General features: G+C 53.7%; 1 protein-coding gene across 5 annotated transcripts in view; it reads right to left on the bottom strand.

Annotated features, from left to right (window-relative positions):
- DRP2 (dystrophin related protein 2) overlaps positions 1-14,420 on the bottom strand; it is a 30,198-nt gene that overhangs the window by 10,015 nt on the left and 5,763 nt on the right. For 3 of the 5 annotated variants that reach the window (XM_063416816.1, XM_063416815.1, XM_063416817.1), the window contains exons 2-11: positions 11,899-12,035; positions 7,437-7,570; positions 6,525-6,681; positions 5,370-5,490; positions 4,225-4,493; positions 3,584-3,730; positions 2,983-3,061; positions 1,764-1,824; positions 1,308-1,369; positions 962-1,036 (exon numbers count right to left, since the gene is read on the bottom strand). In XM_063416816.1, the coding sequence (XP_063272886.1) occupies positions 962-1,036; positions 1,308-1,369; positions 1,764-1,824; positions 2,983-3,061; positions 3,584-3,730; positions 4,225-4,493; positions 5,370-5,490; positions 6,525-6,681; positions 7,437-7,570; positions 11,899-12,006 (1,213 nt within the window). In that variant the 5' untranslated portion in view covers positions 12,007-12,035. Of the gene's footprint in view, positions 1-961; positions 1,037-1,307; positions 1,370-1,763; positions 1,825-2,982; positions 3,062-3,583; positions 3,731-4,224; positions 4,494-5,369; positions 5,491-6,524; positions 6,682-7,436; positions 7,571-11,898; positions 12,036-14,420 lie in introns of those variants that run through there. The other 2 variants (XM_063416818.1, XM_063416819.1) reach the window with 2 other exon arrangements.

Below are 14,420 nucleotides of genomic sequence, written 5' to 3'. Positions count from 1 at the left end.
CCTTGCCTGCTGCTGCATGGACACCTTAATATGGTGGCAAAAGCCCACTGCTGCTTTATTCCATTTGCATTACATCATCCCTGAATGGCCCTGGGTACAGGACAGCCTGATGATCACAGTGCTATGAAAATACTCCACAGCCAGGGTTCCTTGAGAACCCAACCTCCTCCTACCCTGACTCGCTGCCTCCTTCCAGCCCTTTCACAGGAGCTTTTCAAGTTTTTTCCAGCTCCTTTTCAAGGAGCACAGCTCTGCCTGGGACCCCACTGCTGCCTGGCTGTACCTCCTCCCCTTCAGGAACAATTAATTCAGGAGGAGGATTTCCCTCAGCCTGCCACTGCTTAATTTTGATAGAGCCTTAGGTGAGAGGCTTTGTCAAAAGCTCTGAGCAGCCAAGGATGCTGCATCTATCAGATTCTCACCTGCCTGCTCACCAGTTCCACCAGAAACTGCTCAGCAGTTTCCAGGGAGCAGCTACCCCTTGGAGAGATGTTTGAACTCCTGCTGTTTCACATTCACCTGCCTATTAATCCTCCAGTTTTCACCACGAGTGCAGAAGTCAGGTTTATTGGCTCCCTTCCTCCTCTTTGAGCCCTCTCTGTCCCTGCCAGTGAGGCTGGTTTCATCTCTGTTACATCCACACCTTCTCCGTGCTCCTTTGGAGCTGCTTGGTGAGCTCCTGCCTGATCCCACAGCTTTGTAACCCTGAGCTGGAGCACTTTGCTCTCACACCCCTTTGGATAACTCCTGCCCTGGAGTCATTTTCACCCCAAGCCTGTAAAGAAAGGTGCTGACACAGACCAGTGGATTTGCTCAGCTTCCCAGGCTGATCCTCCTCATTTCTCGCCTCAGCTACCTGTCCCCTGGTGCCTCCTGCCTTTGATGTGCTGGTAAAAGCCTGTGTTGGTTAATGCCTTCACCGAGGGAGAGCCAGCAGGAGGGAAACCCTTCCCACACTCACATCGAAGGGCTTTTTGCACCCGCCGGAGCTTCATGGCCGTCCGATACGCCGAGAACTTGATGTTGTTCAAATCCGCTGCAGTGACAGGGAAAACGAATAAAACCACAGCACAGCATCCTCATCTCCAGGGCAGCAAGCAGCAGTTGCAGCTCTCAGATCCCAGCCTCACCAGAAGAAGCAGAGCACATGCAGGAGAGCGAGGAGCAGAGCCTGGCAGGGGTCACACCCCACTGCTTTGGGGGACCCTGGGCCACAGAGGGGAGCAGGGGCCTGGGGGAGGTTCACATGCACCCCATGCCGCAAAAATGCAAGTGCCACTCAAATAGTTCTGTGACAGCCTCCTTACCCAGTGTCTGGTACAACTCTGTCATCTTTGGGTGGTCCCAGCACGTCGTCTGGGCCTGGTGGCTGGAATAGATGGAGACCAAGAGTCAATCTGGTAGCCAAAAGCTGCCATGAGAGATTTAAAAAAGGGCCTGGCCAGTGCTGGGAGCAAGTGTTTCAGTGTCTGCAGACACTGCTGCATCCCACTGAGCACACTCCCCAGCCACAGCAGCATGAGGGATGGCCACAGGAGGATATTCCCACTTGGTGCCAGCCCCTCTCCTTCCAGCTGGGCTTTCCCCTCGTCTTGGGCATCCCAGCAGGCAGGGAAAGCCTGGATCTGCCAGGCTGAGGAAGACCTGCTTCACTGGAGGTGAGCTCTCACTCCAGTCTGCTCATTGCCCCCCTCTCCTCGCTGGTGCCCAACTCCTGATCCCGCCAGGCCAGGGAAGACCCCGGGCTGTGTCTGGGAACTCACTTGATGTAGTATGGCACTTTGTTGGGGGAAATGGCTCGCTCCCAGGGGACCTGGACAGAGGCTGCAAGGAGAGAAACATGCGTCACTTCAACACCAAATGCTCCTCTGAGCTGATGCCAATTCTGGTGCCAGCCCAGCAGCACTGTGCCAACAGGTGGGTGCCTCTGAAGAGGCTTCATCTCCCCAAATCCCCAGCTGGAGGTGTTGGTGCCGGCAAGGGGATGCCTCCTGTAAAAAAGGCTCAAGACTGGTGGTCTTGTTAGAGGCATCTTGCCTCTTGAGCCAGGGGCTTTGTATCTGGCTGAGCTCAGAACTCAGGAAGAGACATTTCCCAATGCTTCTGATGATGCCCAAGAAAACCTTGTGGTCACCAGTGGGCAGGGCTCATAGCAGATGAGATCTGGGCACACAGACACAGCACTGCCTGTAATGACCAGGCTCAGACACCCAAAGCATCTGCTGTTCCTGTTATTCCTGCTCTGTGTGCCAGCTGCAATATTTTGGGAAGATGAGGGTTCATCCCATTCCAGCTGCCTGCCACCCAATGTTGTATAGAGGATGGCAGCCACAGCATGGCCCTCAGTTATTTTCTTTTTTCACCAGTAGCATATCAATTCCAGCAACTGGAAAAGTCATTCTTCCTTTCAGATAGGAGTGTGCAGAGAAGCTCAGGCCAACAAATCCCACTGGCATCAGGAGACTCTGCAGGGCTCAGCATTTCCAAGGACAGACCCCAGGCTCTGCAGCACAACCTGCTGCCCACCTTTTGCAGGTCTGAGAGGTGTCAGCCAAGAGCTCTGGTCTGTAAAAACAGCATCCCTCTGCCTGGCACACGAGTGAAAACCTCCTGGAAAGGCACATTTTCAGCCTCCAAACAACTAACATGGGATATGAGGGACTGCCTTTTCCTGCCATCTGTTATCCTGCTCTGAGGCTGACTGTTCCAGTGTCCCCTGGGAGCTGCTGCTGCGAGTGTCACAGCTCTGTGCTCTGAAGGGAAAAAACACTGATGTCCCACCCTTGGTCCCACAATGCCAACTTTGGAGACGCCTCCTGCTTTGGCTTCCATGCACCAGGAACCAGCCTGGGCACTTTTCCAGCCTCGTGCAGGGCTCTGGGCTCAGCAGCAGGACTTTGCAGCCTGTCTTCCTGTGCCACAGCCCAGGCTGCTCTGCAGAGGCAGCCTCAGGGCAGAAGCCAAGGGGACACACTCACGTACAGGAGAGGAAGTGCTGGGAGCCTGGTCCGAAGTCCCGGTGGGCATCCTGGAGCTGCTTCAGGCGTTCGTTTATGGAGGCCTGGGGAGTTGAAAAATAATTCACTGGCAGTCCAGCAGGCATTTTGGATTGATGACCCATTCAGGAAGGCTTGTGGGTGGACTCAGACATGCCCCAGCACAGAAATGCTTTGCCTTCCTCTCCTATCTTGGTGTTTGTGTCCTCCTCCAGCCTGCTGAACCCTCCCACAGGCTGAGGCAGCACAGCCACGGCTCCAGCTCAGCTGTATCCACACTCTCACAGACATCAAAGCAGTCACAGCTGGTACTGACCCCCTCCACCAACACATCCTGATTCTCCCTTTGTTCCTCCCACTGCCTTTTCCTGACCAAGATCTCTGCAGATTTACCAGACCCTTCCCTCACACTGAACTGATGCTCTTCTCTTCCAGGACCACCAGCTATAACATCCAAACCAAACCTTACTTTATCACCCTTGTGCCAAACCTCACTTTATCATCCTTGAAGCCCAGCAGTGGCAGCCCCTCCCAGCACCCTCCTGCCCATGGTTTATTTGTAGTGCTTGCTCCTGACTCCTTCCCACCTGCAGCTGTTTCCAGCGCGTGTTGATCTGCTCCAGGGTGCGGGAATTCTCCATGCACAGGTGGACATCTGAGATGGCAAGCTGGTGTGCAAGATCATTGACCACTTTCACCCCATCCTTCATGGGCGAGAGCTCCTCTTTGAACAGCTGGAGTCCAGTGCACAGGGACACAGGCACAGAGCAGGGGAAAATGGAAAAGAAGCAGGTGAGTAGCCAGGACTTGGATCATTTTCCTTTGCTACAAGCTAGGGTGGGCTAGTGGCTGCCAAGATACCCTCTCACAGGGTATCTTAGCAGGGGAAAAATACCCAACCAAGGTAACCAGGATGCAGATTACTCCTGATAAATGGAAAGGGGGGCTTCAGATTACTCCTGATAAATGGAAAGGGGACAATGACTCAACTGTGCTGAGCCACTGTACCTGTGGAAGGTCTGTGCCATGACAAGGTGCTCAGCATGGCCAGTTGCTCAGAACACTGCTGGCCAAAACCCCCTCACAAAGCAGGGGGGGTTGTGGGAAAGAGGCCTTGGCCCTGAGATCCCAGGTAATGAGGCTGCCTTGGACAGAGCAGTCCATGGGAGCAGCCCTGGCGAGCAGCATTTCATCACCAGGGCTGGAGCCTCCTCAGAGCCAGAGGTACCTTGGTTGACTGGATGTGCTCGGGCAAGGAGTCAATGAAGAGGTCCCCGATGGGCTCCCAGGTCTCCCTCACGCTTTCAGCCTGGTCCAGAGTGGTGCTGAGCTCCTCCATGGCCCCTTTGATCTCCAGCAGCTGCTCCAGGGTGCGCTCGATGTGGCGGTGCTGGTCCACGCAGCGCGCCGTGAGCTTCTCCCAGAGCTCACTGGCCACGTTGGCCTGCTTCCACACAAAGCGGCTGATGTTCTGGATGCGGTGCCGGGGGGACACATCTGGGGAGGCAGAGGGGAGGAGAACGGGGACAGGGAAACGAGAGACAAAAAAATATAGGGTGCTGGGAAGGATGAAGTAGAAAGACCTTGCAGATATGGTGGTTTAGATTCTGGGAGTATGAGATCAACAGGCGAGATAGAAATGAAAGCAAGCTTTGAGATTTAGGGTGTGGGGTACAGGGCCATCAGCTAGTGAATAATGATGTGCCTGAGGGTCATCTCTCTTGATTAAACAATCCCCTTCTGCCTGCCTTAGGTAATGGGACAGTTCTATTGGCTGTATGTAAATGTTGTTATCTTGTATTAGACTGGTTGGTCCAACACAGACTATTCAACTTGGAAAGGTATTTATTGTACGGTATTCAGAACCTCCCTCTCCTTTCCTGCTCTACTGGCCTGCTTTAGCTGTGTCTAGCAGCTACAAGCAAGGCCCTCACAATAAACCAGGTGCTACCACAGTTGCTTTGCTTATAGAGATACTTTGTCACCGACTCTGCCATCACCGGGAAGCTCCTACAATAGGGAAAAGTGGGAAAAGGGAAGGGAAACAGGTAATGATAGTATCCATCTCTGCAGCAGCTCCTCTAGGTATCCAGCCTCTCTATACTCACAGGAAGAAGCTGTGCTGCTTTTTAGAAACCAACCCCAGAGCACATCTGATGCTGCCTCATGAGGTGTCCCCATCTCAGACTGCACCAGGGCCTCTGCCTTTTCCTGGGACAGCCACACTGCTCTGTGCCAGTCTGAGCTTTGCCCAAAGGACTGGGCACAAACTGGGCACGGTGGTGTGAGGCAGATGTGCCACATCAGCCACCTCCAGGCCAGCCCGGGAGGAGCTGTGAAACCAGAGAACAAAAAAGAGAGAGCTCCACAGACCTTTGCTTTCCAAAGTTGGTTCTTCTAATTCCTCAAATGGGTGCTGGGAAAGGAAAGCCTGTGCTGATTCCAGGACAGAGTAAATGTATGGTCCCCGAGACTTCACTTCTTCCATGAAAGCCTGGAGAGCAGAGCACAGAGATGAGACAGCAGCCCGAGCCAGAAAGTTGTGCCCTGGCTGCCCCCTTGCCAAATGCTGCAGTGATTTATTCACCCCAAGGCCCAAACCTTACTGGAGGCACAGAGAGGAGTCAGTGTTAAGAGGAATATTTTTGCAGTTCAGGGAAGGATTGACCACCTGGCAGAAGGTGGCTCCTGGAGAGGTTTGGCCTGCAGCTTTGCTGGAGTGGGGAGACAGAAGAACAAGGCCAGGATGGTGTGTTGAGCCAGGGCTGCACAAGAGGAGCTGTTTTATTTATGGTGCTTTCAGAGGCACTGCTTGGAAATGCTCTTCACTCGTGCAGTGAGAGCATGGCCCTGCTACCAATCCTTCCAGCAGCTGCTCAGCAACAGGTCCAGCTGCTGCTGGAGCAGGGAGAGGAACAGCAGGATGCCCCAAAGCAGCACATCTGCCAGGGAAGACTTCAGAGGCACGCTAGTCTAGTATGTCCTCTCTTCCCCTCCAAGTGCAGCTCCCACACCAGAGCTGTCTGCTGGATGGGCTGTTTGTGCACCAGGGAAGCTCCAGCAAGGATGAGGGATAGCAGCAGTAAACATTTCATTTTTGTTTTCAAGGTAAAAACAACTAAAGCCCAACAGCCACTGGCAGTGAGAAGAAAATGCTGTGAACATGGGAGCAGGAAACTCTGATCTGTTTGGGTGTACCCCAGTTTCAGATATGATGATAACTGTTCCTGCAGGTATCACTCATGTCCCAGCCACAGGACTGCCCCTAGACCAAGCAGCCTTCTCAGGCTCCAGAATCCCAAAAGCAGAGGCCAGTGAGAGGCAGGACACAGGGAAGCCACTACAAGTGACAGGGGTCACTGCAAGTGACTTGAGGCTGTAATGTGGGTTTATTGTCTAAAACCAGATGGGCTTCTCAGGAAGCTGAGATGGAAACACCCAAGGACTGGTGCTCCCACAGGCCGTGGCAGGGGCAGTGACACGAGGCAGGGGTCCCAGGCAGGGCTGCCCACCCTCGGGGGGACGCACCGCGTGTGTCTCCTTCTCCTGCTGCACCAGCAGAACGTCGCCCCGCAGGGGCAGCTGTGCCGACAGCTCCTCATCCTTCTGCCCCAGCCAGTCTATGATCTCCTGGAGAGGCACCTGCAGCTTCCCACTGTGGTCAGAGAAGGCCTCCAGCCGAGCCCTGGCAGGAGAGCAGGGACAGTGAGACAGACAGACAGACAGGAGAGGAGCAGGCTCCCTGAGGAGGGGATGCACAGCACCATGGCTGGGTTCTGACCCCCAGGATTCCTCAGGGAGTGGCAGCACACCTCAGCTTGGGCTGTGCAGGACCCCCAGCCAGCAGAGAGGCTACACTGCCAGCTGGGGGGAGGCACAGAGGCACTGAGGACAAGAAACTGAAGCTGTTCCTCACCCTGGAGCCCAGAGCAGAGGACAGTTCATTCTGAGTTTGCCTGTGGGTCAGAACTGCTCTGGCTAGCAAGGGGGGCTTGGAATGGCATTTACATGTCTGGGCAGCTTCCAGGAGCCTTGGATTAAGGCAGAAGACAATTAACACGCCCCAGTTAAGCTCTCTGTCATGCTGGCTGTGGAGCTGCAAACTCTGACAGTCTGGAGGGCATGTTCCCCTCACGCAGTGGAGAGGGCTCCCATCAAAGGGACAGGCACAGAGGAGGAGGAGGCAAAAAGACACAACTGCAGAGGTGTGAGAGAGCAGCAGGGAAGGAGGGGACAGGATGGGTAGAAAATGCAGGAGATGCTTTCCAGCAAAAGGAGATTCAAAAGTCTGTGGACCAGAGGGGGAGCTGAGCCAAGGTCACTGTGAATTCACATGGCTCATCAAGCAAAAAAGTTCAAAAAACCTCCTGACAATCACAAGCAGCAGGCAAGGCTGGAAGGCCAGGCCAGCCTGGAGCTTGCTCGAGGCAGGACTCTTACCGAAGGCTGTGGGATTTTTTTTTGATCTCGTTCCAGCACAGATTCATCTCCAGAGGGGCCTGGGGCCCGGCAGCACTGCTTGGAGCCCGGGGGGTCACACACGAAGGTCCTGCACCATCCTGCGAGGCTTCAACCTGGGCACAAACAGAACCACACTGCATCCAGACACTGCTGCCTGGTGCTTTGGGAACCTGCTGGGGACACCCACCCCACTCTGCCCTAAGCCTGACTGGATTTTCATCTCTCAAGGGGGCTGCCCTGTTCCTTAACTGGTCTCTAGCAGCTCCCAGGAAACTCCTGGCTGCCTCTGGAAGAAGGATGCAGTGCTAGCTCCAGCAGCACTAAGAGCAAAGGTTGAAGGGAGTGCTGACTGCACATCTCCTGTTCTCCCGTTATCCAGCAGTGAGATTATCTCACTGAGAGCTGTTAAGCCAGGGCTGGTCCTTATGTGTCACAGTGCCTGCAGGGCTAATGATGATTTTTCCATGTTATACAGAGCTGCTGTGCTTCGAGAGGAGGCTGATCCTGCTGTTCCTAGGGACCAAGGGGATCTGCCAACATCCTTTATGCCATCCCCAATACTGGGACTTGCCACCTGCTCCTCTCCAGAGGCTCCAGGATATTTCCTGCCTGCATGGCAAATCTGAGAAGCCACTTCTCCTCCACAGATGCTGCTTCTCCTCCGCAGCTCTCCAGAATGAGCAGCCGTGGGAAGGGTGCTGCAAAAGGCCATGGAGAGAAGACAGCAAATCCTAACCCAGCCACACAAGGGAAGCACATCCAGCTGGAAAAACTGGGTTCTGATCCCTGGACAACAAATCCTTGTTGGAATCCTCTCCTGAGCCTTTAGCACATGTCCCTGCTCGCAATGCACTCTGCTGCACGTGCTGGTGACAGCAACACACAGGACTCAGTGAGTGAGAGGGGATTTTCTCTCCAAAAACCAGTTTGTTGAGCAAAACACATGGACACGTTCCCATAAGTGAGACATCAATGAGCTGTGTTGGAGAAGTGGCAGCATTTCGATCGAATGCTGCTTTGATATTAGAGCTCGCTTGAGATAATTATCCCCCGGTGCTTAATCAACCATAATTAAATGTGTTAGTACTCTCTAAACAGCATACAACAGGCCAGATAAGGGCAGCTGCCTTGGGGGAAAAGCAGCAGCTCTTCCAAGGGGAATGTGTAAATACTTGTCACTTGTGCTGTCCAAGGGCTCGTGGAGGTGTCTGGAGAAGAGATTCAGCCAAGCCGAGGGAAACAACAGGCAAGTGAAAACAACCAGACAAGGAATTTGGCTGCACAGCTAAAAATACCCCCTCCACACCAGTTCTCAGAGAAAAATCAAATGATCGCCAAGCCTGGTGCTAAGTTTGATTCATCTAAAAACATCTACCAGGCTGTTCTCTGCCTCCCCATCCTGCCACTCCAGAAACACCAAGAAAACAGAGAAAACCATCACCCACAGAGTTCACAGGATTCTTGGGGCCACGAATAGTGATCCACTCAAGCTAAAACTGCTGCTTGCACATAAAAAATCAATGTTCTGCATGTGCAGGTGCTCATGGCACTGAAGCAGCTCAGTTCCACGGCAGTGCCAGGGAATGCTCCAGCCCTCCCCTCTATCCCAGGATAGGGATACCAAAGGATCAAAGGAGGATACCAAAGGAAGGGATCAGCTCTACCTGGGTGCAGCTGCAGCACAGCTCTGCAGACAACACAGCCTCATTGAATAAGTTAAAATCCCACCACGCCTGCAACTCCCAAGCCCCCTAGATAATCATGCAGCAGTGACCAAGCAGAGAGCAGGTGCTGAACATCTGCTTCCCTAGGAGAAAATCCCGCAAGCAAGCGAGCAGAGGGAGAAATGAGTGCTTTCCCTCCAAGCACCCCATCAGCATCCCCTCCCCAGACCCCAGCAGCGGCAGCCTGGACCCCTGCTCCCCCTCCGCCCTGGAACAGGTTTATTTTGGGGCACAGAACACTCACGCAGGCTGTGGCGAGTGCATCTCCCTGCGCTCAGCCCGGGGTCCGCCCGGAGCTCACCCGGAGGAGCGGCATCCCTGCCCCGGCAGCGCCCGGCGGGGCAGCGGGCGGGCCGGGGAGCCGGGCACTGACCCCCCAGGAATGCGCAGGGGGCGGCAGCGCATCGGAGCCAGCCTCAATCCCAGCTTTGTGCACGGCATTCCAGCAGCCTCCGACCTGCCTTAACCCCCTGGCTGCCCTCGGAGCGCAGGGATGTGCCCCAGGCAGCCCCCGGGGACAGCAGAGGTGTGTGCGGGGTCACTGCTCCGGGCAGTGCAGGGCACAGGGGATGTGTGGTACTGACAATTGGTCTGAATTCAGGCTTCAGGCTCTGCCCGTGTCTGTGTGAAAGGCAGGCGAGCAACTTTCTCATTTTGGCTTGAGAAAATCTTAAGGAGGGATTCAAACAAACCTTGGGAAGTGAGAAACCATCTGCAGGTGGTGTTTTTCCAACACGTTTACTGGCAAGGTTGTTGACAAAGAGTGTAGATTCTAATAACCAATCATGTTCCTTTACCAAACTACTCTATAAAAGTAGAATTTAGAAGAATAAAGTTTGCTCTCATTTACACCATCATATTGACAGACATGCTGTTATTTCTGTGCCATCTGAAAATCGTAACAGGGATGTGCTGGGACCGAGCAGAGACCTCGGCTCAGAGGCTGGAGCACATACAGAGCACACAGGGGTGTTTGCCAGGGAAGGGATTTATCCAGGAAATCATCCCATCAAGCCTCAGCGACCCAGAAGGTAAATAGGTCTTGAGATCTAATCCCAAAAAAAGTCAAAGATGCCCTTTTAGTCCCCCACATGCTCCAGCACAGTGTTGGGTACCAGCAGATGTTCATGCCAGCCTGGACCAAGAGCAAATAGTTTATTTTTGCCAAAAAGCTCTGGGCTGGCTTCTTGTGTCCCCCACAGTCCTGACGCCCAGAATTTTTATCATGCTCTCTTCCACCTACAGGGAGGGAAAGAAAAGCTCCCAGTATCTCTCCCTCTCTTCCCCTCCTGCACATCTGACGGCTGCTGTCCCTCCCCTCCTCTCGTCAGCACCTCTCCAGCCCAGCAGATGGGAGAGCAGCTCCCAGACTGGAGGAGGGGGCTCCAGTGAGGCCAGGACACAGCTGAGGACGGGCTGTCTGCAGCCTGCCAAGAGTTTTCAGGACCAGCAAGGACAAGAGAGGGACGCTGTTTGCTAGGTGGGAACAGCCTTCAAACAAGGGGAGCTGTCATTACCACTGCTCCTGCTCCCACTCCCCTCCTCTCTCCCAGCAAATCCCACAGGGCGCTGATCCCCTCAGGGATTGCTCAGGCAGGTCAGGAAGGCTTTTCCCTGCTCATCATCTTCTACCCCTCTCCCTCCTCACCTCATTAGCCTGTTTATCACCCACCCATGCACTGGCCTGGCAGCAGCACTGGAACAGCCACTCTGGGGCCAAGAAACCCTGACTCAGCCACCAAGAGCCTGTCCCCTGCCTCATTCTTGCATGCTGGAGCCTCTCCAGAGACAGCTCTGCCCTCCTCCTGCAGATCCCAGCTCCCTGAGGCAGAACAGGTCCAGGCTGATGGTCAGCCACAGCAGGGAGAAACCCCAGGCTCAGCCCTCGCTTTTCATGCCTGAAGCACGATGAAAAAGGCAGAGCTGGGACCTCATTTGTCCTGAGAAGAACACTGCCAGTGCCCAGGGGAACCTTTGGCACTGTCCATCAGTGTCCTGTCAGGTGAGAGGTCCCCTGGGACCAACAGCTAGAGGCAAAGAGGGATGCACAGCCTGGCAGAGCCCAGGCAGCATTTCCCCACACCAGAGGTGCTAAACCACCTCATGACAGCTCAGTGCAGAGCGCAGGCAGCTTTGCAGAGCTGCCAGCACACCTTTCTGTTCTTCACTCTGCTCTGCCATTGACCCAGGGGTCCCCTGAGACCTTCCTTCCCCTCTGGTGAGGAGCCTGGCCTGGGGTTCAGGGAGCCTGAGGGAAAGAGGAGGAAGATGTGAACCTCAAGATAAGTAGATTAGTAAGAGGTCAGATGCCTCCTCTGCCTTACAGTGTCCACCAGGGGCTTATTTCCAAGCTCTTCTCTGCAACCAGGAAGAGCAGAAAACCTACATTTTCACCAAAAGCTGACATTCTTCCAAGTTTCCAGGAAAAAAACAAAGCCCAACCAAATACATAAGAGCTGTTAACAGTAACCTCCTGCCCTTTATTGTGGAAGAGGCTTGAAATATCTGCAGGTTGTCTCTCTTCCCCTACTTTGGGAAACACCTCGCAGCCAGAGCGCTGGAGGAGAGCGCACGCTCTCCTTAAACACAGCTGACAGGGGGGCTGGAGCTGGCAGCCCTCCCTGCCACCAGCAACAGAGGGCCTGGTTTGCCCCCCAGGAATCTGCAAAGCTCTGCAGAAAGCTGCCACGAGAAAGGCTCCCCGAGCCAGCTCTTACCTGAGACAGCGGGCGGGCAGTGCTGCTGCGCTGCGCCTGGTCCGGGACGTGCCACTCAGGACAAGGCGGGAGGACATAGAGCCACTCCTGCATCACCAGGGGCTGCATCAGCACTGATGGTCATGGGGATGGAGCACCTGAAAAGCAGCGTTAGAGTCCCTGGGTCAGCTTGCACCTCCCCACGGAGCTGATCCCCTTCCCAGCCGCCTGGAGCGCTGCCTCCGCGGCAGCTGGAGACTAAAAGGAAGCATTTTTTTAATTCAATGTACTTCTTAATGTTACTTCTACTAGTGTTGCAGTCTTGTTTCACCTAAAAGTCCAACTCTTTCTTTCCACCTGGCTGTGCAATTTGCTGTATTGATATGGTGTAAGTCAGTCCCACAGATTATAATGCACTTTCAGAAAGGGTTGGGTTTCTTGAACTGTACAAGATGCCCGTGGTTTAAATGGAGGGAGAGAGGATCTCACTGTCATGCCCACTATTCTAGTTTTGGTGGAGATAACATTCACTTTCTTCCTAGCAGGTGGTACAGTATGGTTTTTAATCCAGAACAACTTATGTTTAGACAGAACAGACATATCCCCATAACAGACAACATCTTCAAACATATTTTTTCATTTTGCATTCACAAGGCAAATTGCCTAGAGCTCCAGCTTCATGTATCTCATACTGTGAGCTAGCTTTTTATGAGTGTTTGCTCATTATGAGCTACAAAATTCCCTTCATTATCCCCATTTTTGAACTGCATGACCTGTAAAGCCAGTTAACAGTGGCCCCCTGACTATTCCATAGAACAAGAATTAACCTCTGGTCACAATGCTGCTGGGTTTTGCTGTTTGGACTCTACATGGGCTAAAATAGGGATTTATTTCATTGCCATCACCATCTCAGCTTTACGGAAAGCCACGAGAAATAAAGCTCAGAGAAAACTTGGTGACTGCTTTCCTACTTTTAGGAGGTAAAAATCACCTGTTCCAGCAGAGAGAGTTCATGCCTGTGTGGAGATGAGGCTGCTTTCAGGGGAATGAGTGATGCTGGTGGAAGAAGGTTGTTTGCTCCTTCACACCCAGCTCAGTTGGACAGCTGGGGGAATCTTCCTGCTTGGCCCTGGCAGGGCAGGAGCAGGCAGCACATCCTGCAGTGACAGCAGCACCCTGCACAGACGGGTGAGGAGAAATCCCCCCGGCCCTGCACACACTGCCCATCTCTGACACTTCACATCCCTCACTCCCCTGCCTGAGCCTTCACTGCCTCTCTCCCCTCAATTACACACATTAAGAGATTATCCTGTCATGATTTTTTTTTAAATCTCATAGTGATTTTTTACAGCCATAATTCTCTCCCTTTCCAGCAGAACAGCCTGTGCTGAGCTCTCCAGCAGGCTGACAATCCAAGGTCTCGTCCTCTCCCTCTCCTGCCCATTAGCACCAATGAACGCTGCAGGCTGTGTATCCCTGCTCCTTTCCCCTTGCAGGCAGGGGATTATGAGGGGATTATGAGACCCACATTAATAATTATAAATTCCAGGGTCTTCAAAGCTCCCCAGTCTCTTGGGGCAAACTCACCACACCCAATTCCTAGGGTACAGAAGATTTCTGACAGAAGGTAACACCACCTCCTTTTCCTCCAGTGCTTGTGCCATTCGGGCTCTGTTCCTCTAAATGACCTCTGAGTAACACTCAATCTAGCCAAGATACAATTCTCAAGGTGTGGAAAGTTATTTTTCCTCTAACAGAGGAATGCCACTGAGCTCTTCCCCAGGACTGGGAAATCCATGGCTTTTGCCAGTGATGTCTCACTGCAGTTGCCATCCTGAGGCCTGGGTTTTTCTGTGGAACAGTGCAGTGAAACTGCAGTGACGTGTGCTGGCCAGAGAGTTCAGCCAGCCCCCCAACACCACACACACAGGGGCTCTCTGCTCCCAGTCCTCCCAGCACAGCCCGGCCCCTTGGTCCTGCCACCAGCACTGCAGAACAGGAGCAGAACTGGGAAGGTCACGAGCTCTGCTCTGCATTTTGCAGAGTGACAGATCTGCATGCACGGGGCAGGGGCAGTTCTGAGGCAGGGCTGGGTCACTCTTGTCCTGCAGGTATCCACAGATACCCATGCAGGACGTGGAGGTTTCCACACTCTCCGCCAGCATCATGGAAACAAGGACAGCCAAGGCTGCACCTCCTGAGTGCTGGGATCCCTGAACTCCTCCAGGGGTGACAAAGCCCATCAGGACACAGGTGGCACAGGGGACCAAAGCCTGTCCAGGGCAGCAGTCACAGAACAAGCTGAGTGCCAAGCACAGGGCACTACCCAGCCATGTCCTGTGCAATACTTTGCTGCCACAAACACTAGAGCAGGTAGGAGGGCAGAGGCTCAGCTGCCCTTTGCCACTCTGCAACAGCAAAGACAAAGCCCAGAGGAGGAGAACCCAGATTATGTGGAAGTGACTGAGCTGCACAGCAGCCAGCACAAAGGAGGACATTCAGGGGGAGAGAGAGACAACCAGACGGAGAGGCACGTCTGCAGG

Source organism: Prinia subflava, chromosome 20 (genome assembly GCF_021018805.1).
Source record: "Prinia subflava isolate CZ2003 ecotype Zambia chromosome 20, Cam_Psub_1.2, whole genome shotgun sequence".
Classification (NCBI taxonomy): domain Eukaryota; kingdom Metazoa; phylum Chordata; class Aves; order Passeriformes; family Cisticolidae; genus Prinia; species Prinia subflava.
The sequence above is the reverse complement of the archived record's forward strand: the minus strand, read 5'-3'. Positions and strand labels throughout refer to the sequence as shown.